Source organism: Colius striatus, chromosome 19, assembly GCF_028858725.1.
Source record: "Colius striatus isolate bColStr4 chromosome 19, bColStr4.1.hap1, whole genome shotgun sequence".
In the NCBI taxonomy this organism is placed as follows: Eukaryota; Metazoa; Chordata; class Aves; order Coliiformes; family Coliidae; genus Colius; species Colius striatus.
The window spans coordinates 2,391,077-2,416,458 of NC_084777.1; the positions used below are offsets into that span (position 1 = coordinate 2,391,077).

A 25,382-nucleotide genomic window follows, 5' to 3' on the forward strand; every position below is an offset into this window, starting at 1 on the left:
GTTAGCATCTATGGTTTGCTGTTTGTTGTCAAAGACACTATGACTATTTTAAGATATTTTTTTGTTTTGCTCATTTCTGGAACAACTTTTAGCCAAGAGAAAACGTAAGTAAAGCAAACATAGAATTTATTGCAAATGTTACTTGATTGGTGTCTATTTTAGATACAGAACTGGAGCAATATCAAGGGCATTATCCAAATCCATGTGTTTTTACAAGCAAAATTCTCTCTTGTATATGTGTAAGTAATGCTAGAAAAAGGACTGGTGCTTCTGGAATGAATGTATTTGAGTCAAAGGGAGAGGAAGGGTCATCTCCTTACCTGCCACAAGATAAACATGCAAAACAAGTTAAGAAATAAAGCTCATTAGCTTTAGTAGGGCTTGAAGACAGATACTTTGTTACAGAAATGATGAAAGCCTTTACTTAAATGTGTGTTTTGCAGTTGTGCTTAGTGGTGCTTTTTCGATTTTTGAATCTGTTGACAGTGAGAGGAGCCAAGCTAAGTGCTTCTGACCTTTCAGAAAAAGAAGCTGCATGAATAGCAAATGTTTCCTTCAATGACACTTTGTAGGTATTTTGGGCACCTGATGTGCTCGTGTACTGGAGGCTGGCTTGTGCTTTTGTGGAATGGTGCATATTTCAGTTTATAAAGCACTGAAGAAATTGGAGTAATCCTGCAAATATTTATTCACATTTCCCTTTGCTGTCAGTTGTCCTGTTAGTTTTAGTAAGAACCTTACTAGCAAGAAAACTACACAAGTGTACTCTTTAGATGAGTGTTTCAGGCTTGAATTTGGCAAAAGGAATGGTTATTTCCAGGTAAATAGCCTGTTTTAGGAGACAGCCTTTCATGTGTCTGCAAAATCAGCTTTATGAACATTACCTGAGCTGTAATTTGGCCATGTTACATTGCAGTTTTCATTGAAGTTACTCTGACTGGGCCTCTACTGTTTTTAGCTAGTGTTTTAGAAGAAGTTAGCCTGGTTATTTGCTCTGCTTTAGCACTGTGTAAGTGAATTACAAACAGAAGTAAGAAATCTGAAAGAAATACAGCTGCATTACCATTTTATTGTTGTATGTTCTATACACAGATATATCCTTACAGCACCAAAGATCTTCCGAGCTGGGGCATCTGAAAAAGTTGTAGTTCAAGCTTTTGGTTATAAGAAGGAATTTCCAGTCAATATTGCCATAAAAAGCTTTCCAGATAAGCTTGCTGTTTACTCTTCTGGCCAGATTTCTTTAACTCCAGCCAACAAATTCCAAGATTCTGTAACTTTAAGAGTAAGGAATTCAGACTTTTCTTGTCATGTTTTTGTTGTCACGTTTAGTTTTAAGTGTTTTAAAAAGGGATAATGGTACATTTTCAGTAGTTTAAACTGGGAAGGGAAGCCTAGCACCATGATTTCTCAGTTTGGCACATGTAGTTTGGCACATTTTAATTTGTCTGGATAAAATTAGTATAAAGGGATGACACAGAGGTTAAACATATAATCAAAGTATTTTAGAAATGTTATCATAGTAACATGACTTTAAAAATTAGAAAGGGAGAGAAGGGAGAGGTGTTGTCTGTGAACAAGATATGTCAACTGAGTGTTCAGAGTAAGCTGAAATGGTGACTAAACTGAAGTTCAAGGCTTGCTCTTGTTTGTCAATGACAAGCTCCAAAGGGCCCCAGATTTCACCATAAAGCTTTATTTAACTAATTTACTTGAAGCAAAAAATGCAGGAAGCTAAACAGATTGTTACTGGAAGTTGACAGCCAAGAAGGTTTTACTTCTTGCCTAGTTTTCCTTTTTCAAGCCAAAATAGCTACTTCACCAAATACCAACCACAACAGAAACTTTGGTGTGGCCAAAATTCATCATGTGTATAAATGGAAGTCTGATAAATTGTACACTTGTAGCCTCATAACTGGATTTTGCACTTTGCTATTTCAGTTCTGGACATAAATGCAACATTTCAAAGTATCTGTTTGTAGCTTAAAAGTCCAGGCTGTGGTCTGTGATATAAGCAAGAATAAACCCTATGGATACTGATGTTTTTATATAATGATAAGTAACAACAGGATTGTAACTGCCATTCAGATACTCCTCACAAGGAAAAATACTTGAAACAAGATTTTGATAGTCTTAAAAAACCTTTGTTTCATCTCCCCCAGCTTCAACCAGCAGATTTACCAAGAGCAGAGAGTTCAGACACGTATGTGTATTTGGAAGCTGTTTCTCCACATTTTACAAGGTTTAAAAAAATTCCTGTTTCCTTTGAGAATGGGTTTCTCTTTATTCACACAGACAAGCCAGTTTATACTCCTGATCAGTCAGGTAAATAAACATTATTTCTCTTGGCTCTTACTGAATTTTTCAAGTCTGTTGTCTTTGACAAGGAATTGAGGTTTAAACATCCTTTAAACTCTTGGCTCTGTTGTATTGCCATTGGCTACTATTTAGGTTTTTGAATCATCAGAATAATATTTTGAACTATAAAATGAATCACTTCTCCCCATATCCTCTCAATCTGTGCCCTCTACACCCTAAATGGGAATATTCCTGGGAATATTTTTAAGGTATTAGTGAAGAAATGGCTGAGTCATTGGTTTGATGGGAATCTTTTCCTACAAAAATGATGTACTAGGATTGTGATGGTAACAATTAGATCTCACTGGGATGATGCAATGTGAAATGGTGGTGGTGCAGAGTCTCTTGTTGCTGACATGAATAAATACTGTTTGGACATCCTACTTAGAAAGGGTCAAGAGCATTCTATACTAAAAATATATACTTGAAAAGATAGTAGGGACAAAAGGTGGGATTTGGGTGGTTTTATTCATTTGTTTGTTCTTACAATCTCTCTAATGGTATGACTTTGAGATTTACTGTAATAAATCTTACAGTGAAAGTCAGGGTTTACTCTCTGAATGAAGAACTGCGGCCAGCTCAGCGAGAAACTGTCCTGACCTTTGTGGTAAGTTGTAATCAAATGTAGTATTCTGTAGATCACAAAAGCAGTGTTTCAGTGTTGCCATCAGTATTGGATAAAGCTGTTAGATGTTTTTGCAGGTAGCCAGATGTCTCCTAAAAAGATCCAAAACTGACTTTTCACAGTTGGATAGAGGTTTTCAAGTCCCAGGTCTGAAGTTGTTACAGAATGGGAAAGAAAAAAAAAAGGAAAAAGCTTTCTGTAGTATCTGGAGAAAGGATTTTTGAGGGAATTTTAATAACATGTGACTTTCATACTGTTATTTAAGGTAGAATAAGTGTCTCCCATATTGTATGTTTTACCGTTTAACAATAGGCTTGTTACTACAGTAACATTTTAGCAATTTTAAGCATTGTGTAATAAAAGCTTTTAACTCCTGGAACCACAGTAAAATGTTTCATCAGAACTTCAGTCTCAGTTGTTTGTGTTTTGATGCTGTGAAATGGGCAAAGCTCTTCAACAAAGGTGTTGCAGCCAGCCTTCTACTGAAGTCACAGGATTAAGATTTTCCTTTGTAACTGCTGATTCTTTCCTGTTGTAATTTAAAGGATCCCGAAGGAGTGAAAGTGGATATTCTAGAAGAAGAAGACTTTACTGGAATAGTTTCTTTTCCTGACTTCAAGATTCCACCTAATCCTAAGTAGATTTATTTCATGCTTTTGGGGAATTATTACTGTAATATTGGCTTTTCTTAAAGGCTGTCAGAGTCTTGCTTGATACACAGAGTGTGCATGGTCAAACTGACATTGGTCTCCTACAGCCAAGTGGGAAGTTTACTCTCTGCTTTTTCAAATAGATGGCATATGCTCCCTGTAATGAAAGTGAGGAGGTGTAGGGAGGGGAAAATACTGGAGATGAATCGTTAATTTAAGAGGTGATAGGTTTGTCAATCTGAATTAAAAATTAAGATTAATAAAACCTAAAGCTTTCTACTGTAGACATAGAAACACTGTGAAAGACGTATTCATTTCAAGGAAGGAATATACTAATATTTAATAAATGTATTCATACAAATCCTCATTATTCAGCATAAAAATAAACGTATCTTCAGTTCTCCTTTTAGTCTTGAGAGGGCGCTGAAGATTCACGAGTCCCTTCAAACCCAAGCCATTCTGTGATTCCATGCAATTAGCAATAATTTCAGCCTGGGTATAAATTAGTTCTATATCCTTTAAAGTGAGTATCTGCTATCTGAATGGGAAGCTAGGAAAATTTACACATTTAGGTGTGCTCTGCATGTAGAAACTCTGTGGATTTAGGTAAAGCAATTTGAAATGAAGCAAATGCCTTCTTAGTGCTTCTTGTGGCAAAGAAAAATTATCTAAGGTGAATCAGACAGGTGACAGGTACTAATCCTTCTCACTGCATCGAAACAGAGTTGTAGCAACAAACAGACATTTGTCTAACCTCAGGGGTAGGAACTGACAAGGGAAAGAAGCTGGCAAATAATGTCTGACTGACTCTGGTTGTATTTGCAGTCTTAAAAATGTGTCTCTCCTTGTAAGTATAAACCAAAAAAAGTCTGACAGTAGTTGCAATATAAATAATGGCATTTTGCTTTCCAGTGTATTTCAGTGCTTTAAAATCAGTTTCAAATCATTCTAAAAATATCAAAGCAGAATCTTCTCAAAGCAACCATTGAATATGTGAACAAACTTGGTGCAGAGTTCTTCTCTCTGAATAATCGTTACCATGAAATCTCCTGAAGTAGCAATGGTAATTTTTTGTCTTTGACATTAATTTTCACCCAGAGAAATGTTTGCTTGTTGGCATTTTGTAGGTATGGAACTTGGAAGATTGAAGCCAGGTATAAGAAAAATTTTGTAACCTCAGCTGTTGCAGAATTCGAAGTTAAGGAATATGGTAAGGTGTGCCCATACTGTGAAGCTGCATTTTCAGTTGTATTTTTAGTGACATTTATAGAGGACAGCTATACAAGACAGAGAAAGAAAATGCAGAAGTGCCTGAAGTAACATTAGCTGCCTTACACACAGCAGTGGGGGTGCAGTGTAACGCCAAGTGGCAAGGTCACTTCAGGCTAATCAGTTGTATCTGTAAGACTGGATTAATAAAACTTGCTTTCTTTTCTACTTAATTTTCAGCAATGCCCAGCTTCTCCATCATCATAGAGCCAGAAAGTAACTTTATTAGTTCTGACAAATTTGAGAACTTCAGGATTGTTGTGAAGGCTAGGTAAGGAAATTTGGCTTCCATTTCTAAATCTGTGTGCATTTCTTCTTCTTTTACCTGAAGAATGATTCTCTCATGTCCAGAAGTTTCCTCCTTTGCTCCACAAGCAGCCTCATCATCACAATCCTTTCTGCTCTATAAGACACCTAAGTGGCCCTTTTAAAAAAACCCTTTTTGTTTTTCAAGAAAAGTGTTTAAAGTCACACAGACATTTATTTTCTGTCTCTTGCCTAAGAAACTTCTTCAGAAATGAATGCTTTGTTGCAGCTATTAATCTTAAAAGCATGTGTATTGTTTTGTTCTCAGCTATTTCTATAATAAAAAGCTTGCAAATGCTGATGTTTTTCTTCGTTTTGGAATAATTGAAGAAACTGGAAAAAGAATGATGCCTCACGCAATGCACGTAACCAGGGTAAGAAGTCAGCCTAATTTGTGTAGATTTCACATGCTTAGTTCAGGACTGTTCTAATTCCACTGAAGTTTTCCCATTGAATTTGATGGGAATTGATCCCATCTCCCTGTTTGCATCAACAGGTATTCAGTATCAGCATTTCTGTCATCAGGGGCCTAGAAAGGAAACTCAGAGGCAGCACCTGGGATGATGTAATTCCAACCTGCAAACTATGTGGCTGAAATTTCTCTAAAATAACTTTTATGCTGCCTATTGCAGAATAAACAAAAGAAATGAAATGGAGTGATGTAGTAACACCAAATGATGATAGGAGACAACCAGATTAACATTACATTGATGGCTCTCCTCCAGCAATTGTCCCTCCCTCATTTAATCTGGCCTTTTTGGCTTAGTCATTGAAGAATGATAAAAGGCATTATCTTTCCTGTTTCAGTGAAGATACCTCTGTGTTATTCCTACCTCTTGCTGGGCCTGCATGCAGACTTTGCAATATGTGCCATTGGTTGTTTAATTATCAATAATTTTAGGGAATAAGGAATTATTTCTAATTAAAACATCACCACCTTTAATTTCTTCTGGAACTAGGCAATGAACAGAAACATGTTGAAGTTAGAACTTGTGTGTAGTGTATATATTACTTCTAAATTACTGACTTTAAAATAATGATTTACATTTTATTTCCAGATTGAAAATGGAGTTGCTGAAATCAGTTTTAACAGTAAGGAAGCAGTGAGGTCTATAGGGTTGCAAAGTCTAGAAGAACTGGATGGGTCATATTTATGTATTGTGGCATCAGTGTTGGAGTCCAGAGGTGAGCTGCTTTTAGTGGATCTGCAAATGTAACCAAAACTAGAAAGTAAACCTGTATGGATAACTTTCCTAGTGTCAGACTTTCTTTAGTATTCTGAAGTCCTGCTTTCAAAAACATATAAGGAAGAACAGCCCATCCACCACTAAAGATGTTTGGTGATTAAGGGGGGTTTTATGGCCGCTTGTTTCCACCACAGTGCTAGAAGCTGACTCTTTACATACAAGGACTTCATTATAACAGACAGATTGTGTTGCCTTTTGAAGACAAGTGGAGAGAACACAGGCTCTAGGATGTGATTATTAAAAGGAGCATAATATTTTGTTAGGTGGTCTCAGTGGTGAAGCAGAATTTTCTGGAGTCAGATTTGCTGTATCTCCTTACAAATTGAGTTTGATTGCTACTCCTCTCTTTGTGAAGCCTGGACTTCCATTCTTCATTAAGGTTAGTTAACATAAGCAGCAGTTGTACATTACAGCATAAAACACATCCTGCAGAGGCCTTATTCTTTTTTTGTATCTATTGCTACAGATCTTCACACACTTTTAATGTTCATTGACCTTTTACGTTTTTCTGACTTGCCATTGTAGAAGCAGGTTATCAACTTGAAAGATTTCTCCCTGTAAAATGTCACCATTCATATAAGAAATCTTATCTATTGTGATGAACAGGTGCAGGTGAAGGATACAGTAGATCACTTTGTTGGAAACATCCCTGTAACTGTCACTGCAAAATCATTTAATGAGCAAATGGATGAGACTGAGTTGATATCAGAAAGTTCAGAATCTGGGAGAAGAAAAACAAGCACGAGTGATGGAACTGCTTTGTTTGTTGTTAATGTCCCATCTGGTAGCAAAACAGTAGAGTTTCAAGTGAGTTAAATAGTTCCATTAATATATTTCTGCAAGGGTTTAATTCTGTACTTTTATGAATGCATGATGCTAATGGCAGGACTTTACACTCAAAAGTTAAGAGTTTATAAAATTAGAGACTATTATGAATACTCAGTTATGAAATGCAGGTGCTATAATGAAGCATTACTTCTCTACTAAAGTATTAAATCCTTCTGAAACAAAATATCCTACTTTGTCACATTTATGTAATAATAATTATTAAACCTAAATTAATTGCATGAGAACAAATGTGAGAGGCCTTTCCTCACTCTGCAGGGAGTCATATCATTACCCTTTCTGTTCTACTTTTTGATGCATGTGCTTCTACCCTACCATTTTGTATTTGGCTTGATGTTTTTATTAAAGCATGAAAATCTTGACTTTACTTATAATGTTTTATTAATCCCTATGTTGCAGAATGCTTTTATTGTTGTAATTGTTTTCTCAAGTATAAATCTGTGCTATAACTAGTCAGAAGTCAGGACATGTGGAGGGTTTTTTTTCCTCCTTTACTAAACGAATCTTCAGACCTTCTGTTATCTTTCCAGGTAAAAACTGCAGATCCCCGTCTTTCAGGTGAAAACCAAGCACGTAAAGCCTATGAAGCAACAGCTTATTCTTCACCAAGTCAGAGTTATTTATATATTGACTGGGCTTCAAACCACAAAGTACTAGAAGTAGGGAATGTAATAAATATTAATATATATCCATATAGTCAATATCTTCATAAAATACACCACTACAGCTATTTGGTAAGTAACAGATTTTTCTACATACACTATTGAATTGGGGTTTAACAGATATGATTGTAGATGAAAAACTTCAACAATCAAGAACTATCCTCAGCATAGAACATGTGCAGCTCAGACAGCTGCCTCTGTGTCAGCCTTAGAGCAAAGTCTCGAGTCTCATGTTTATGTTGCATATTGAGTCTGCATTGCTTTGAATTCTCATTTGACATAGTCAGGGATTTAAGAACAAGTGGTAGTAGTCTCGAGCTATTTCAGGAGTTGAAATGTAGGGGAAGAGAAATATGTATGGAGACAGCACTTTAAGGGATGAGGGAGAGAGCCACCTTGCCTTGAACTAGATCTGCTGGTCCCAAATACACTTTAGTGTGGGTTGGATTATATCTAAGTGACTATTGTGTGTAAGAAACAGGAAGCATAACATTTGAATGTTTTGTTCTTCAACATTTTTACTCTTCTAGATCCTGTCAAAAGGGAAAATATTAAGCTTTGGAACTCAGGAGAGAATTAAGGATTTGGAATATGAACATCTAGCTTTTGAGATAACCCAAGAAATGGTTCCTTCAGCACGTCTTATTGTTTACTACATAGTCATGGGAGAGAAAACTGCAGAGTTAGTGGCTGATTCAATTTGGCTGAATGTGGAACAGAAATGTGGGAATAGTCTTGATGTGAGTAGCAAAATAGGCACTAAAATTTGTGGTTGTGCATTTGTTTCATGGTCAGGTTTTAATTTGGGCTTACAAAAGTTCTTCAGCACTTCCTCAGCTTATTCCAGTGTCAGCTTTCAGATGGATTTATTTGGGAATAATTGCTTTTAAAATTACCATTATTTCTTTTCAATTTACAGATTAAGCTGCAATCAAGCAAAAATACACTGAAACCAGCAGAAGTTGTTTCATTAAATATGAAAACACAGTTCAATTCCTTTGTTGCTTTGTCATCTATTGACAAAGCACTATATGGAGTCCCAGGAAGAGGAAAGAGAGCAATGGAAAAAGTTAAGTGGTAGCTACAAAAGAAAAACAAGTTGCTATTTGTTTCATATTCAAATAGCTGTAATGTGTCAGGAATTCACTACACCTGAAAACAGGCAGGAGAGCAATTGAATCCAGAATAAAAGTTGCTGGTTTAAATCCGACCATTCAAACTTATGACAAGAGTCAGTTTACAATATTTTGATTTCCAGTGAAAGTAAATTGTGGTTTTAAAGGCAGAACCCTTCAGACTTGGCCAAAAGACAGGTTGTATTATTAGAGAGCTCTTTGATCAAAGAGGTATGGAGACTACATTCTCTTTCATAGTTTTTCTATAATCTTTTCAGGTTATATTTGTAAAATACACTGGTAGAATGGTACAGCAAATGCTTTTGTGCTCAGTGGATTAGAGATATTTTCAGTCTTTGTAGAATTTTAGATAGATGTATAAGTAAAATCTTGTATTTCCATGTTTTACTTAGCTGCTGATTTGTTTTTCCCTCAGATAATGCTACATTTGGAAAAGAGTGACCTTGGGTGTGGTGCTGGAGGGGGACAGAACAACATCCATGTATTCCGAATGGCTGGGCTTACCTTTATAACTAATGCAAATGCTGATGATTCAAATGAAGCAGGTATGTTCCTTTATTTTAGGCATAAAATTGTGTGTTCTTTTTTCTGAAATATTCCATCTTGACTCTCAGTTATTATGTTGAAACTTAAATTGATAGGGAATGCATATACTGATCATTTTTGAAGGAGAAAACATTGACTTGTGGATCAGTTAACTGTAATGGAAATGAAAATACTTTTATGTAATTAAATACAGGAAAAAACCTCCTACATTTGGAATGTGATTTGATAGAATTATTTTATAGTGGACTCTGCTATTACAAAAAGTTCATGTCTTTTGTACTTTTTTTTTGGACAGATGAAACTTGCAATGAAGTTTTAAGAACCAAACGGTCTGACTTCAAGGAAAAGATCCTCAACCAAGGTCTTAAACAATCTTTTTTCCTAATTATATACTTCAACAGAAATCGCATCCCTTACGAATCAAGCATCTGAGTGTTTGCTGACTATTTGCAATCATTGTTATTAACAATGTAGTGGAGAGAGAGACAAAAAAGGAAGATGATTTTAGAGAGGACCCCACTTATAAGGCCTCCCAGCCATGTGCTGAGTTTGAAGTCAAGGTTAAAGTACAGCATATATTGGAATTTTTTTCTGAAGACACATAGCCTGAAAACTCACAATGCTACTACCATATGGCAGTCTTTCCCAGTGAGCACCTGCCAGGCACTAAACCTGTCACAAGAACCTTTGAATGTTAAATCTTAAAATGTAATTCAACTCCCTATGTCATTTATATCTGTGATTCAGTGTGTGTCACTAGCCTTTGTAAAATGACAGTTTCACGTTCATCCTCAAATCTGTACCTGTGCTGAAATCCTGCACATTTCAACAGCACCTTCACTACAATGAGGGAAATGCATTTGGAAATTAAAACTTTGCTTTGATTGTGATTTTCAGTATCCAAATACGTCCATCCAGAAATTCAGAAGTGCTGCTTGTCTGGGGTAAAAGCATATCCAGTCACTGAGACCTGCAGCGACAGAGCCCAGCGCATCCGCAGAAGCGCCAGGTGCATTTCTGCCTTCAAAGACTGCTGTGAGTTTGCAAACAGGCTGCGTGAGGAAGAGCCCAACAAGCTTCTCATACTGGCGAGAATGCGTGAGTACCAGAGCTTTAACTGTCCTGTGGGCACGTGGTGAAACACTTCCAGCAGAATATGGGTAAATACAGAGGTGATGGCTTTGTTAATTTAGTAACCCCTCCCTACTACCTGTCGGGGGTATTCCAGAAAGAATTTGACCAGTCTCCAAAGACATTGATTGCACACTACTAAAGAGGGATAGGAGAGCTGTTCTTTATTCTGTTGAGGTCTCTGTTCTATTCACCTGTGTTAGAACAAGCAGAACTGCAGTAAGAGAGCATCACTGCCTCTGAAGGCAACAGTAAACTTGAATGCAAAATTTGAATCCTTTGCCCAGGCCCAAAACAGCCAAAGGGTCACATGTCAGGAAAGGTCAGTGGGAATGTGAGATTTCTTGTCTGTCATTCTCTCCTTCTAATTGCTTGTTAGCAAGTTCATTTGTCTGGATATTGGACAGGTGTTCACATGTGTAAATAGATGAGATGGGATTAACATAGACTGTTTTGATTTAGGGTATTCAGATACCTTTTTCCAGATAGCTCAGGTTAGTATCAGGACCAGCCTGAGGCAAGTAAGCAGAATACAGTGTACCAGTATGAAAAGATGAAGCCTTTGGTGAAGGCTGTTGGCAGATGGTTTCACTGGGATTTTTTACTTGCTTTATTTATGTCCTTCAGATTTTGAAAGTTTCTTTGAACTGGATGAGGCAGAAGTTCGAAGCTACTTCCCTGAAAGCTGGTTATGGGAAGTTCACCAAATTTCTCCAAGGTACTGCTTGTCTCAGATCAGTTAATCAACATTGCACTTAGTTATTGCTTAAGCAGAAAGTAAATGCTAAGCCTGAGGTAAGCTGGGTAGCCTTAGTTGTACCTGAGGTGTGTGCTAAAATGCAGCCTTACACAAACTATTTCTGCCACGTTTCCCTCCACATAGGATATGCTGTCTGGTGCCCAGATTGTTTGGTCACTTTTCCTTTTGCTTCTGCTCCGGACATGTCTTGTCTTTGTGTTGATTATCTGTTAGTGTTAACAGATGGCCATTGATAATGTATAAATATACTAAATACAGGTCAAAGACTCTGTCTGTCACCTTGCCTGACTCACTGACCACCTGGGAAGTACAAGGTGTTGGCATTTCTGATAAAGGTAGGTACTGCAGCCTAATTAGATTGCAGCTAAAGAATTAGGAAGCTTTTCTGTTTGGATTTTGCAGAACCTTTCATTGCAGCAGACACATGTTCTAAAATGTTCATTTTCTAGCTGATAAAAAGGAAGAGAAAGCATAAAAATATTTCCTTTAGGGAAAGGAAATTACTTAATTTCTTGCTGTGAATGTCAGTGACTGGGAAAACAAAACCTATCTGGTGTTGACAGGAGCCCAGAATAAAGTATTGAGAAGAATATAAGCACAAATAATGAGTGACTGTTCCCTGGCACAACTGTACAGTGTCCAGCTGTCAATAGCTCAGGGACTTGAGGAGAGACGAAAAACACTTTTTCCTACAGATATGGTAGTCCAAACAGAAAATTTGTTTCTCACTTTAAGATGGAGGAGAAGCAGCCCAAAGAGCTGGTGTCAGCCAGGGTGTGTGAAGAATGGAAGACAGCAGCTTGGAACAGGAAGCAGGAGCCCGGTCATTTGTTAGAAAGCTTGGACAATTTCAGAGTACATATTGAAAAATGACAAGTCATCAGTAAAGGTGGCAAGTGTGTGCCCACTTGCCTGTCAGGAGGGTGGATAAGACAGACTGCTCTTTATGTTTCTTAGGTATATGTGTTGCTGCACCACTGGAGTTGCAGGTTGTAAAAGATATCTTCCTGAGCGTTTATGTTCCTTACTCGGTGGTGCGAGGTGAGCAAATTGAGCTAAAAGGATCAGTCTATAACCACAGAGCTTCTGCAATTAAGGTAATTTCTGGTTCTACAGGAAAGATTAACATCATAAACTAAAAAAACCCCATTTTCCCTGCATGTATTCAGTATAAATAGATCTTTGGGTCTGATTTGTCCAGCCCTTTAGCCAGGCATTATGTGTGTTCTACATAACTATGTAGCAATTAAATCATTGTTTCATTTCCACTGATTGCCATAGTGTCATGCTTTCCCCAAGCAATTTTGTCTGAAAGTTGAAACCACAATTTTTCTCTTCCAATTGTTTGGACACAATGTCCAGAAGCAATGGGATTTTTGAATGACCTGCTCCAGAGCTCACAGGTTTCATTGTCTAGGGATTGAATGTAAAAGGACTATTTTAAGGAAATACAAGAGAAAGTGCAGACCTATTACTGAAAAAAGTCAAGTATACAAAGGTGTGTGTATGAAGCAGATGTGTCTGTGAAAGCTAGGAAAGTGGTTCCCTGGTGTTGCTAAAGAACAGTAGTGTGACTGCTGCAAGTAATACCTATTCCAGAGCTAGTGAGACTTACTCATTGTAAACAAAAAAGTAGTATTACAGCAATAGAGCACTCATTATAGTATTTCAGTGCCTTTAATATTTCTCTGGTGGTGTTGTGGAGGTGAAACATTTAAAATCTTTCAACATTTCAGTTCTGTGTTGAAATAGCAACTGGAAATGGAATCTGCTCATTTGGAGATTCTGCAGCTTCTGAGTCGAGGACACACAGTTGTCACCTGAAGAATCTGGAGGGAAGTTCATCGTTGCCAGTGACATTCAAAATTCTTCCCTTGGAATTAGGTCTTCACACTGTCAACTTCACATTGCTGACAGCCAGGAACAGTGAGACTCTAGTTAAAACTTTACGTGTAATGGTAAGAAAAGAAAATCCAAGTGTTTTGAGGGGTTTTGGATTCCATATTAAGCCACAAGAAAAACATATGTTAGATCAATACTTCTTGTTTTATTTTAATGTTATCAGAATCTAGAATGTCACCTGATGCCATTGAATTTGCTGACATGTGGCAAAAAGGCATGGCTATTTGAGTGTGCACTTTTTAAACCTGGACTATAGGAACAGTCAGAAGGGCTTTAAAATATAAATGGATGGATTATAATTTAATAAGCAAGGAAAATATTCCAAGCTATTTGGTTCAGATTTTCAACCTCTCAAACATGCTTCACTGAAAGACACTTTTTGTGTCTTTCCTAAGCTTTTATTCAAACCTTTTGTTAAATATTCTCAAGAATTTGGGGAGATGGAGCATTGATTTATATGTATGTGGAATAGATGTAGTAAAACTTCCTCTTTCTTTGTGGTTGAAAAGGCAAAAGTACTACAGTTTTAGACTGTTGTTTCAGCCAATTAAGCCAAAGTGATTTCCATTTCTACTTCTTTCTTCTTAATGATTTCAGCCAGAAGGCATTAAGAAAGAACTCCACGCTGGTTTCACTTTGGATCCACAGGGTGTTTATGGTAAGAGAGCTTTTTGTCCATGTCTTATTTCTTCATGTTCGTGATTCATGATGATCAAGTGTCGTGTAATGTGAAAAAAAATGGCACTTCTCCTTCCTGAAATATCCTTCTGATATCCCTTCCAAGGATTTCCTGTCCTTTCATTGACTAACAAATCCATCTCTGAATAGCTGGTCTTTAAAAAACATGGCTTGGATTGATGTCTTAAAGGAAAGATGTCTTTGACTGTGATCTAGCACTGAGCTTTTCCCTGTGCTTGAAAACCAATTAGCAAGTGCCTTATTAATGAAAAGAGAGTATGTTCTCATTTTAAGCAAAGATGAACCTGAAACCACAAAGTTTAGATCCAGATCATATATTTAAAAAGGCAAAAGATGGAAGTGTTTGCATCAGTTCTGTTTCCAAGGCTGAGAATGGTTCCCATGTGTGTTTGGGTGTATTTCTAGTTTTCAAGTATCACAGATATTTTTGCTCATGACTTTTCAGGTAGTTGTAATCTCTAAATCTCATCTGAATCATCTATTGACTGAGACTGTGCATGAGGTCTATGTATCTCCACATTTTCAATTACAGGTTCACTCAAGCGGCGACAAGAATTTCGATACAAAATCCCCCCCAATCTGGTCCCTAAAACAAAAATTGATAGAAGTGTCAGTGTAAAAGGTAAGTGAAATGGAACCTTTTAGTCTGTTGCATATGTGCTTTCTGTTTATATGTTCCTTTTCTCCTATTTGGCATTTCTTTGTTCAGTTTTAACTGATTTTATTCCTAAGTTCTCCTTCTTTTGAGAAACAGCTTTGCAAATCGCCTTGTTGTGTGGAATTCTAAATACTTCCTGTAGAATGGTTGCTTACAAGTGTCAGTCAGATTCTGCCCTTGGAGTCACTTTCTTGATCTCTCATTTAAATAAATCTTGTGGTTTTCTTTCCACAGGACATCTTCTGGGTGAAGTGATTGCCACAGTCCTCAGTCCTAATGGTCTTAGTATTCTTCCTGATCTGCCAAGGGGCAGTGCAGAGGCAGAGTTTATGAATATTGCCCCAATATTTTATGTGTTTCGTTACTTGGAAGAGTCCAATAACTGGCATTTACTGGGTTCTGGAACTTTAACTTCAAGAACTCAAATGAGGAGGAAGATGAAAGAAGGTATTAAAATACAGCTTCTTCTCTTTCTTTAGAGTTGTAGAGGTGCATAAACTTTGCTGAATGAGAAAGACAATATATCTGAGTGAGCAAATACAAGTCTAATGTGTATCTCCTTTTATAACTTATTTTCTTCCTAATATATCCCTTAGGAATTGTGAGTGTCTTGTCATTCAGAAATCCCAACTTCTCCTACAGCATGTGGAAGAATGGGCTGGCTAGCACGTGGTGAGTTATAGAAGTCTTTAGACAGCATGGAAAAAGTTTGTTTTACTACTTTGCTTTCATATTGTAACTGATTTTTAAAGGATGATACCTTCTAGTAAACATGAGAGGTGATGGTAGATTTAAAGATTGCTTACAACTTTGAATATCATCTTTTGATTCCTTGCTTTCACTTGCTGAATCTTTTGTTTATGTCCATAGTTCCCACCATTACAACCAAGCTGGGCCAAGGGTTAGGAGCAGACATACCTGACATAGTTTGTGTGATTTTGTTCAGTTCTGAAACCTCTAATTTGGGCTTTGTATGTTACAAAAGGACTTTGATTTCTTGTAGAAGTCATAAGCTCAGCCAAAGTTTGCACCCCAAGTTTGAAGAAGGAAAGCTAGGTACAGGGACATGAGGAAGGGCAAAATACACACACCTTGTGTTCACACAAGATGTTTAAAGACTGTCAAACAGGAGGGGTAGTGCTGTGTGGGGAAAGCAGAATCTGCCTTTGAAAAGCAGACAAAGTGTCTTAGTCACCATTTTGCCTTTCAGATTGACAAATACAAGCTGTTGGGTTATAGAAGGAAGGAAGAAGATGCTTCTAAGGCATTTTCCTCATTTCCTGTGCTTATGAAAAAGGAATCTGTTGGGGATGTAATGAGTTCTTATCCTGAAGACAGAAATGGCTTCTAATTTAACATTATTTGAGTAATTATTGCCCATTTGATAAGTTAAATTCAGAGTTAATCTGCAATATTTCTTTGAACATTAGGAGCATGTAGCATGCCTAAGCCATAAACAGTGCAAACATGTCTAACTTCTCCCAGTGTGGTAGTGTCTGTTAACCCAAACAAACAGCATCTGTTTGCTCTCCCTGGCAGGTTGACAGCTTTTGCTTTAAGGATTCTCGGACAAGTTAATCAATACGTAAATCTAGATCAAATCTCTGTTTGTAACTCACTTCTGTGGTTGGTTGAGAGCTGTCAAATGCCAGATGGGTCATTCAGTGAATTTTCAGATTACCAACCAGTGAAACTACAGGTACGAAAACAAAATGTTCTGGGTGTATACAGTACCAGCTGAAATCACCAGGAGAGGGTGTGTTTGGGGAATGTGAGGTATTTGAAGCTACATTTCACCACAACACCTGTTCAAGATAGTTTTGCCAGATTTGCCTTTTTCTGAACTAAGCTGGAGAGCAGCACAATATTGCAAACCTTTCTGTCTTCCTGATGAATTAGCTGCTTGTCACTTCTTCATATTTAGAAAAATAAGTTGATTTTACAATATAACAGTCCTGACTTGCCAAGAACTTTACATATTTTGGTCTCTTTCTTACAAATAAGTTGTTACCTTCTAAACAGTAAACTTATTGTCAGCTTAAACCAAATTTCTCACAGGAATTTCTATTTGTTTCCTCACTTTAATGGTAAAAAGTTCTATTTATTGCAATTACTTATTGTTTCTCTTTAACCATATTTACTTATTTGATTTTGTAGGGTACATTACCTAGAGAAGCTAAAGAAAAATCTTTGTATCTCACAGCATTTTCTGTTATTGGAATTGAGAAGTCAATTAAAATGTGCCCTACTCAGGTAAAGGATCTTCTTCTTTCTGCCAGCAATGCTGAAATTCTGGATCACTTGATAATAAGACACATGGTAGAAGATGCTGTAAACACCTCTAATGTCTTGATAGCTGTGTTAGTCTCATAGGTGTAAGCTGTAGCCTGTTTACCTTTTCAGAAAATCCATGATGCTAAAAGTAAAGCAGGAGATTACTTGATGAAAAATGTGCAGTCTGCTCAGAGCCCCTTTACCATGGCAATAGCTTCCTATGCTTTAGCTCTGGTGGATCTGAACCATCGCTCTGCGCTATCGGCGTTCTCTGCACTGAAGAGGGAAGCGTCTGTCATAGGTACTGTTCCATCCTCTCAGCCTGTGCTCTAGCTGCCACTCAGGCTGTTCTTTTAGGATTTCTAAGTTCTTTAACCTTATGGCACCACTTGGACAGTGAATTCCAGTGGTGCTTGCTTTGGCCTAAGTGTCTCATGTGAGAGTCTCACGTAGCCCAGCATTTTTGCTAGATTGAATCCTGCTTTCAGCTTTTCAACAGTGCAATGTCATCAGCAGGATGCAAGTCAGTGAGGCTTCTGCCAGTCCTCATTGCATCATGTTTGTTCTGTCTAGAGGCTTTCCTTTTATGCAGGTGGATCACTTTTGTCTGCCTCTTCTTCCTTGTGATAGCTCTGCTCTCTTCCTTGGCTCAGAGTGGAATTTTTCACTTTGTTGTGTTCAGTTTTCTGAACGTCTCACAGGTTGATAAGGGGCTTCGCGGTGTCTTGTGAATGTTCTGTTTTTAGTGTGTTTTGTCACAGGCAAGGGAATCAGACTGTTCTCTGCCAAGTAATGATTTGTACTGGAATAGAAAATCTTCTTCCTGTCTGTTGCAAGTGGCTTAAAAAACACCCCAACCAACTTAAATCTGTATTCCATTAGTTTGGCTGCTCTGTTGCTGTTCAAGACCAGCAATATTTGGATACGCAGCAGATGCTTGGGTGATGCTGGTATTGATGGCAAAATTACTGACATGAGAGAAATGTATCTCCTGATAAATATAGGGTGAATTCCTCCTTTTCTCTTTGACCTGAGTAGACAATATTGCTCCTCTGGGGGAGAGCTGTTTCAATCTGAAACCTGTCTTTGGTACATTTGTAGGTGACCCTCCTATTTATCGCTTTTGGAAAAGCACTTTCAAAGCACAAGGGCAGCACAGTCCCAGCCCTGTGACTGCACAAATGGTCGAAACTACAGCATATGCCGTGCTTACTGCTTTGCTAAGAGGGAACAAAAACTATGCTGATCCCATCATCAAATGGTTGTCTGAAGAACAAAGATATGGTGGAGGATTTTATTCAACTCAGGTGAGACTTTAAAGATTTTATTCCCCAAGTACTAAAATCTGAGACAGCTTAACAACATTAGTTGGGCACACTGACAAATGCAGCACCCTACGGATGGGATTAGTATCAAATGACTCTGTTGATATTCTTTGTCTCTGGCAACTGTGACTTCTTGTCATGAAGCCTGTCGTAAATAGAACTTTGCAAGCTGATTGCACTGGCCCCAGATGTGCTGGATGAGGTGGATCACAGGAGGAAAACTGTTTTCTCAGGTCTTTTATAAAACAGAATATTTTGTCCCATGACATGATGCTTGTTCTTGTTTTCCATAAAAACAGAACAGACTGTAAGATGTGTATTATTCCCTTGTAAAAACTGTTAGTCTGCATTAAAAGTCAAGTGAAGGTTGATGGATTTCTAACACACTCTCAACTAGTCACGCTGGGATATCCCAGTTCTTGCAACCTCCCTCTTTAAGAGTTCTTCAAAATCTGTGGAGAAATTTGATTGCTGTGTTTATTGCTGTTTGTTTCCTTTCTAGTACTTGCCTGCATTTCTGTAAATTGCACAAATATGTCTGAGTATAGTGTTCAATATGTTACCACCATGTGCTAAGTGTGCTGCTGACACCCTGCTAAGCTCTTCAAGTGGTAATGGCTATTATTTGCAGGCATGTTTCAGTGGCAGAAAATTAACTGCTTTGTAATATATTTTCACTCCTTTTAATTTGTGAAATTAATTATTTCTAACTGACTTCTGGCAGGACACAATTAATGCCCTTGAGGCCTTGACTGAGTACTCGCTTCTTGTCAAGCGGCTCAATTTGGACATGAATGTTAAGGTAGCTTACAAAAACCATGGAGACCTGTACGTCTTTAAACTGACAGAAGACAATTTCGTGGGAAGAACTATGACAGTGAGTGAAAATTGTCACTTTTGATAAATGAAAGCAGAATTCTTAGTGACTTTAATTATTTGGACTTTGAAATTGCTGCTAAAGTACCTTTTTCTTTCAATAAACTGGTAGGAACTTGATACAGCAAATATTGAAGGATTTTGTTTATCTGCTGAATTGAATGCATTTGAATATCCATTTATATGCATGTTCCTAAGAGGATAGTTTGGAGAATCTCTTTGTAGCATCAGGCCTTAATATGTATTTCAAAAGTAGAGAAGACAAGCAGATGCTCTGACCTGAATTGCCTTTGTTTAATGTCAATCCTTCAGGTACCTTTGGATGATGACATATATGTAAGCACTGGAAGCAGCACTGGTGTAGCTACAGTAAATGTAAGTGTGCAACCCACTGTTTTAAATGGAATCTCTGATTTCTTTGATTTTTAACCTTGAAAAGGAAGCTGGATTTTCTCATGCACTATTCCCTTTGTTCCCTGACCTGAAGGGATGGATGGTACTGTGGCTCTATTTTAGATTAAGTACAAGCCCATTGCATGACTTGTGGCCAAGGAGATGTTGTGATCTTCCTTTTCACTGGAGGTTTCATGTTCCATAAATCTAAACAGATGATCAACTAAGTTTTAATGTCCATCAATTGTTCCTGTCTCTTGAGCAGAGAACAGGGAAGACCCAAATTACTGACCAGTTTTGAGAAATTGCCCAATTCTCTGTTATTTTGGTGCTTACTCTCAGTTTATTAAACAAAGTAATTGAAGAATTACTTTGAGGACTGCTTCCTGCTTCAGGTTTATGTGATCTGTTTGTAGGTGAGGACAGTCTATAACACGATTGGTACTTCTGAAGAGTTGTGCAACTTTGAATTGAAGATTGTTCCAAAGAGAGATAATGGTAAAGTGTTAATGTTGTTTTAAATGTTACTACTGAGGTCAGTGCAAGGGAGGGAGGAAAAAAAATCTGTCTTTGTTTAAGTGTTTCTTGTTAGGCATGAAACTGGAATAAATCCTGATACTTTCTAAATGCAAAACCTGTACAGACATTGCTGGAAGCATTCTTAGCCCTCCATGAAACTATTGCCTTTTTATGAGTAGTATTCATTTTTCATATCTTCCTGTTAGGAGCAGTTTTACTTATTTATGGAGCAGTTTTTGCAGTTGAGCTTTTGCCATCAAGTAGTTTTAATAACATAAGTATATAACAAACTACCTTAAGCATTAAAGCTGTCACTTCCCCTGAATTATAAAAGACCAAGAATCTCATTTGTTTGTGGCTAGACAGTAAGTTCCTATAAAAATAGCCACCAAAACAGTTTAAAGAATTATCATTCAGTTATGAAGATGCTTGAGGAGAATTTTGGATTGCTGCTTCCAAAGACTGAGAAAATTTCTTCTTTGACTTTACTTGATAGGAAAAGGTTACAGGAGTGAAGATGGTGAGCCCCTCAGGCGCCTGGAGGCTTGTGCAAAGTAAGTCCAGCTGATGAGGTCTATGATTTGGTTGGTTGGTTGGTTTTTCCACTGCCCAGGAACTGAGCCATCCTTTTGCATTTAAAGGTTTCATTTTACTAAATGCTAGTTCTAAATATCCTGAATTTCCTAACATTCAAAGTCCCTCCTTGCAAAGGTGGAATTCTGAGCCGCCATGGTTTTGTTTCATTAGGGCTTTACTGTGGTACAAATGTTGACAGGATTTTCCTTAGGATTTTCTGGGATCCCATTTGAAGATTTCTTTTTATGTTTACCTACAACTATTTTTTTTATCTCTTTTAGGTATAGGCCCAGCACGAGAGAGCCACAGTCAGGGTCTGCTCATGCAGTGATGGACATAGGATTGGTTAGTGGTGTGGAAGCAAATACAGAAGACTTATCTACTGTAAGTATTGGAGAACTTTTTCTCTTCTACTGAAGTTTTTTTGAGAGAACTGTGTTTACTGTTCTTCATCTTTTTCTCTTAGAGTGGTAGTGCAGATTTATGTCATTACATCCTCATTGCCTCTAAACACTTCTAATAATAATGAGAATAATCTACTTACATCTAGATCATGGATTTCTGATAAAATAAGCTAGACATCTAGTTAAAGTTTGACATCTAGTCTCCTTTGATGTTAGTGGAAAGAAAAGGGTGGATAGAGTGTGGTTGTTGTCTGTGTTGGGATAGTATGAATCAGCCTCCAGAGATGCTGTATCTGCTAACTGTAAGGGGAATGCTGTTTGTATGCACACCCAACTACAAATTGGTTAAAGTTTGTGAACTGAATCTTAACTGCAGTGCCTTGTCTTCATCCAGCTCCTACTGACAAGCATGGGAGTTTTAGTTAAAGGCACTTACAGTTACACTTGGAGGGTTTCAATAGGATACTCTACACTGACTCAAGTATTCTTTTAAGGATAATTAGCTTCTCAGTTCTTTATTGTCTTCATGCAATGAGTAAAAGGATAACTTTCTTAAAAGAAGACCCAAAAAAGGAGTATGAAAAGAGGCAGCCCAAAAGTAAGGGGGTTTTTATGTCTCAGAATTATGTTGATTGCAAAACCTTCAAAACTATCCATCATGTTGAATTTGTGTCAAGGTTTTTCTCTGTTTTTCCCCCCACAGCTTGCAAGTGGAGTTGATCAGCTGATAGCAGATTATGAGATAAAAGATGGGCATGTTATTCTGCAGATAGACTCTGTATGTTACCCTTTTCATAACTGTAAGCACTACTTTAACTCTTTGGAATACTCTTGTTTCCTTTAGAGCTCTTTAATTCATATGCCTTTCAAATTAGGTACCAGCTGATGATTTTCTCTGTGTTGAGTTCCGAATAAGTGAGCTTTTCCAGGTTGGAATGCTGAATCCTGCCACATTCACTGTGTATGAATATCATGCACCAGGTATGTGTTCCATGTCCTCAAATGTATGTTTGTCTTTTAACTCTTTATTCTTCCTTGAATACTACATCTTTCCTTCCTCAACAGCTTTTTAGTCCCTGTTGTTTTATGCTCAGGTAACTTTCCACTCACAATTTCAGTGCTGTAACTTCTTGGACTTTGATTTTCTGTAGGTGTTGATTATTTCTGTTTTGGATCTTCTAGATAAAAGGTGCACTGTGCTTTATAACCCCTATGGAAATGAGAGACTGGTGAGATTGTGTGAAGGAGATGAATGCAAATGCATGGAAGGTAAACTTTTAAAAAACATTTTCCAATTTCACTTGTGGGAAATCCAACAATAGGACAAAACCACACTGAACACAAGGGAAAAAAATCCTCATAAGAACACAGCTGTTGTCCTCTCAAAATGTTACATTTACAAACCAAATGGAATTGAGATGTGTGCAGCATGATCACGGATGTCTGACTGGATTAACTTCAGGTGATTGAGGGTGTTATTTTGTACTTTAAATATTCATTTTTCTAGTATACAATCCCTTAATTCTGGTGTTTCTCAGTTACAGCAGATTATCCCAGACAGGTAGAGGTTTTATTTGAGGACATGTGATGATGTTGTCTTCACACTACTCTGTTTTCTTCCTCTATGTAGCTGAGTGTAGTAAAGTACAAGAGAGGCTGGATCGCTCAGTGACTGCTGACACCAGGAGAGAAGCTGCATGTCAGGATGATATTGCATATGGTAATATTTGAATTGTCATTACCTATTCCACATGCTCTGACAGGAATGTTTACTTTTTTACTACTGCTACAAAACATTTTGTTCCAATTAGATCTTTAGTGATTAAAACTCAGTAGGAGTGACAATAGCCTATGGTATATGGAGGTGACATACTGGAGCAGCAAAGAGCTGGTGCTGCCCATACCCTCTGCTAGATAAGTCACATCAGCAGAGATAGTGCACCAGTGAGCCTGATGTGATGAGTTCTGCTAATAAGCACTGTGTTTCTCTTGCTTGAGTACTATTCTAACATGATCACGTGGCTTTGGTATCAGAGGAAGCTGTGGGGAATCAGGAGAGAAGATGGGTAGAGCTTCCATCAGGTTGAAGCATGGGCAGAACTTGTTCATGTTTCTCAGCCCCACAGTATATAGCTATAGTCATAATTTTCCCAGAAATTAGTGCTGTAAAAGGGATGTTCCATTCTCCATCTGAGCATCTGTAAGACAGCATGTATTGCAGGAACAAGGAATGACAAAAAGTTTGGTTTGTGTTACTCTGCAGTTTATAAAGTGAACATCTTATCTCGCAGTGAAGAAGGTTCTTTTGTAAAGTATTCTGCAACTCTTCTGGATCTCTATAAGAGAGGTGAGTGTCCTTTCTTAATCCATTTAACTATTTAGAGTAAAAGCTGTCTGGTTGAAACCACTAAAGCAGTTGACAAAAATCATCAAACTAATAATTTCCATAGAAAACGATGGTCTCAAGTAGAGCCTCTGAGGAGAAGGACAGTCTTTCATGTCTTTAAACAGCTTTTCTCGTTTATAGCTGTTGTTAATAAACCTAAACTGTAATCAGTTAAATGGTTTTTAGGTGACAAAAGGTGAATATACTCCAATAATCAGTTGATGCAGTTGTGAGCTGTTGTTTAAATGTCTTATTCATTCCACAGAATGCCCTCCCTCACTGTATATACAGTGGCTGAAGTGGGGTAGTGTGCAAGAGTATGCCATGGCTTAACTTTTCTCAGGTTTTTGTAGGCTGGGCATGTTTCTGCTTCTGAGAGAAAGGACTTTAGAATGTTCTTGGGCAGTGACTGTCTTACCTTTGGGAAAGGTGGCTGCTCGTAGGTCCTGTGGAACTCAAGCACTCACTTGTTTTTCCCCTGAGTTTAAGCACTTAATATGTCCTTATAATGAGTGTAAAATTATTTACTGTGCATGAGGCTTATTTACCATTCAGATTTCAAGTTCTTTGATGAGAAACATGATTTCCATCAGCAAATTTTCCTGCTCTGTAGCCAGTGGTCTGTAGATCCCTTGGCTATGCTGTGGAACATTTGGGTGGGTTCTGTCTAACACAGGAGTTACTGGAAATTCCCTCTGTGAAATTTTCCAATTCTTCATATTCAACTTCAGGGCAAGCCTTTGCTCAAAAGAATAATGAAATAACCTTTGTGAAGAAGAAGAGCTGTGCAGGTGTTGAACTGAGCCCAGGAGAACAGTATTTGATCATGGGAAAAGAAGCCTTAAAGATAAGCATTGGTTACACTTTCAAGTAAGTAATTTACCAGCAGAAGATGAAGAGATTTAATCCTAAAGTGTGCTGGGAAGTGGCAAGTGTTTGTAAGAATTCTTGTGTAACACATTAAAAATGAAATCAATTGTGTATTAATTTGACCAATAGTTACACAATGTGTTTTCAGATGTTTACATTTAAAACACAGTTACAAACAAAAAGCAATTTCATATTGTGGGTTTTTTTTCAGTTTGACATTTTACTCCACAGATCTTAGCAACAAATGGCCATTTTCTGTTGTCTCCTTAGATTCCAGTACCCTTTGGACTCCAACACTTGGATTGAGTGGTGGCCTTCAAATACAGCATGTACCTTCTGTCAGGAGTTTTTAAATACCATGGAAGATTTTGCTGAAGATCTCCTCATCAGTGGCTGCTGATTGACTTGGAGAACTTATAAATGAAAAATATAGATAAAATCTCAACTACAAAAATATTCACTTGTTTAGTAATTCATTCCAAGCTTCGTTAATATCCATCAACACAGCTTCATGAATTATTCATTAATAATTCCTCTTGAAAAATGGTCTTTGCTTGTATTTCATAGCCATGTTCTTATGAGATGGTAACATTCCAAGTGTGATTTTTTTTTTTTTAAGCATGGATGGGAGAATAATGCAGAATAAACACTGCAAAGGCATTTGAAATCAAGTGAAGTGGATCAACTGTAAAAACAAGGAAAGTGTTGTCTGTGCCAGAATAACACTCAGAAGGATTAAAATCTGATGTGTTACTAAAACATGATTTTTATCCTTAATTCTTACACTATGCTGCTTTATTTTTGAAAAACTCTTGTGCCAAGACAAATGACTCCCCTTTCAATCTAGGCCTGAGTATTTGCAATATATGCAGCTCTTGAAGGACTCTGTTTTCCCCCGAGACAGGAACAGCAGAGGGAGCACAAGAACATCCTTTCCATATAGTTCCTATAAATACCAGCACTT

At 37.5% G+C, this 25,382-nt stretch overlaps 1 protein-coding gene across 1 annotated transcript; it reads left to right on the forward strand.

Moving 5' to 3' along the window:
• Positions 1-25,129, forward strand: C5 (complement C5). Its single transcript, XM_010203729.2, has 41 exons — positions 1-104; positions 1,093-1,285; positions 2,163-2,325; positions 2,895-2,965; positions 3,529-3,620; positions 4,761-4,843; positions 5,083-5,173; positions 5,477-5,582; positions 6,267-6,393; positions 6,719-6,834; positions 7,062-7,262; positions 7,832-8,035; positions 8,494-8,703; positions 8,883-9,032; positions 9,515-9,644; positions 9,941-10,006; positions 10,543-10,743; positions 11,404-11,494; positions 11,795-11,871; positions 12,494-12,633; positions 13,273-13,494; positions 14,036-14,096; positions 14,670-14,759; positions 15,030-15,242; positions 15,392-15,467; positions 16,335-16,494; positions 16,953-17,048; positions 17,199-17,370; positions 18,171-18,376; positions 19,119-19,271; positions 19,583-19,645; positions 20,080-20,161; positions 20,679-20,736; positions 21,040-21,142; positions 21,866-21,940; positions 22,038-22,143; positions 22,345-22,431; positions 22,793-22,882; positions 23,426-23,509; positions 24,280-24,418; positions 24,689-25,129. Exons 1-41 carry the CDS (start codon positions 40-42, stop codon positions 24,816-24,818), a joined length of 5,043 nt encoding a protein of 1,680 aa, XP_010202031.2. The 5' UTR covers positions 1-39; the 3' UTR covers positions 24,819-25,129.
• The last annotated feature ends 253 nt before the right edge of the window (positions 25,130-25,382 follow it).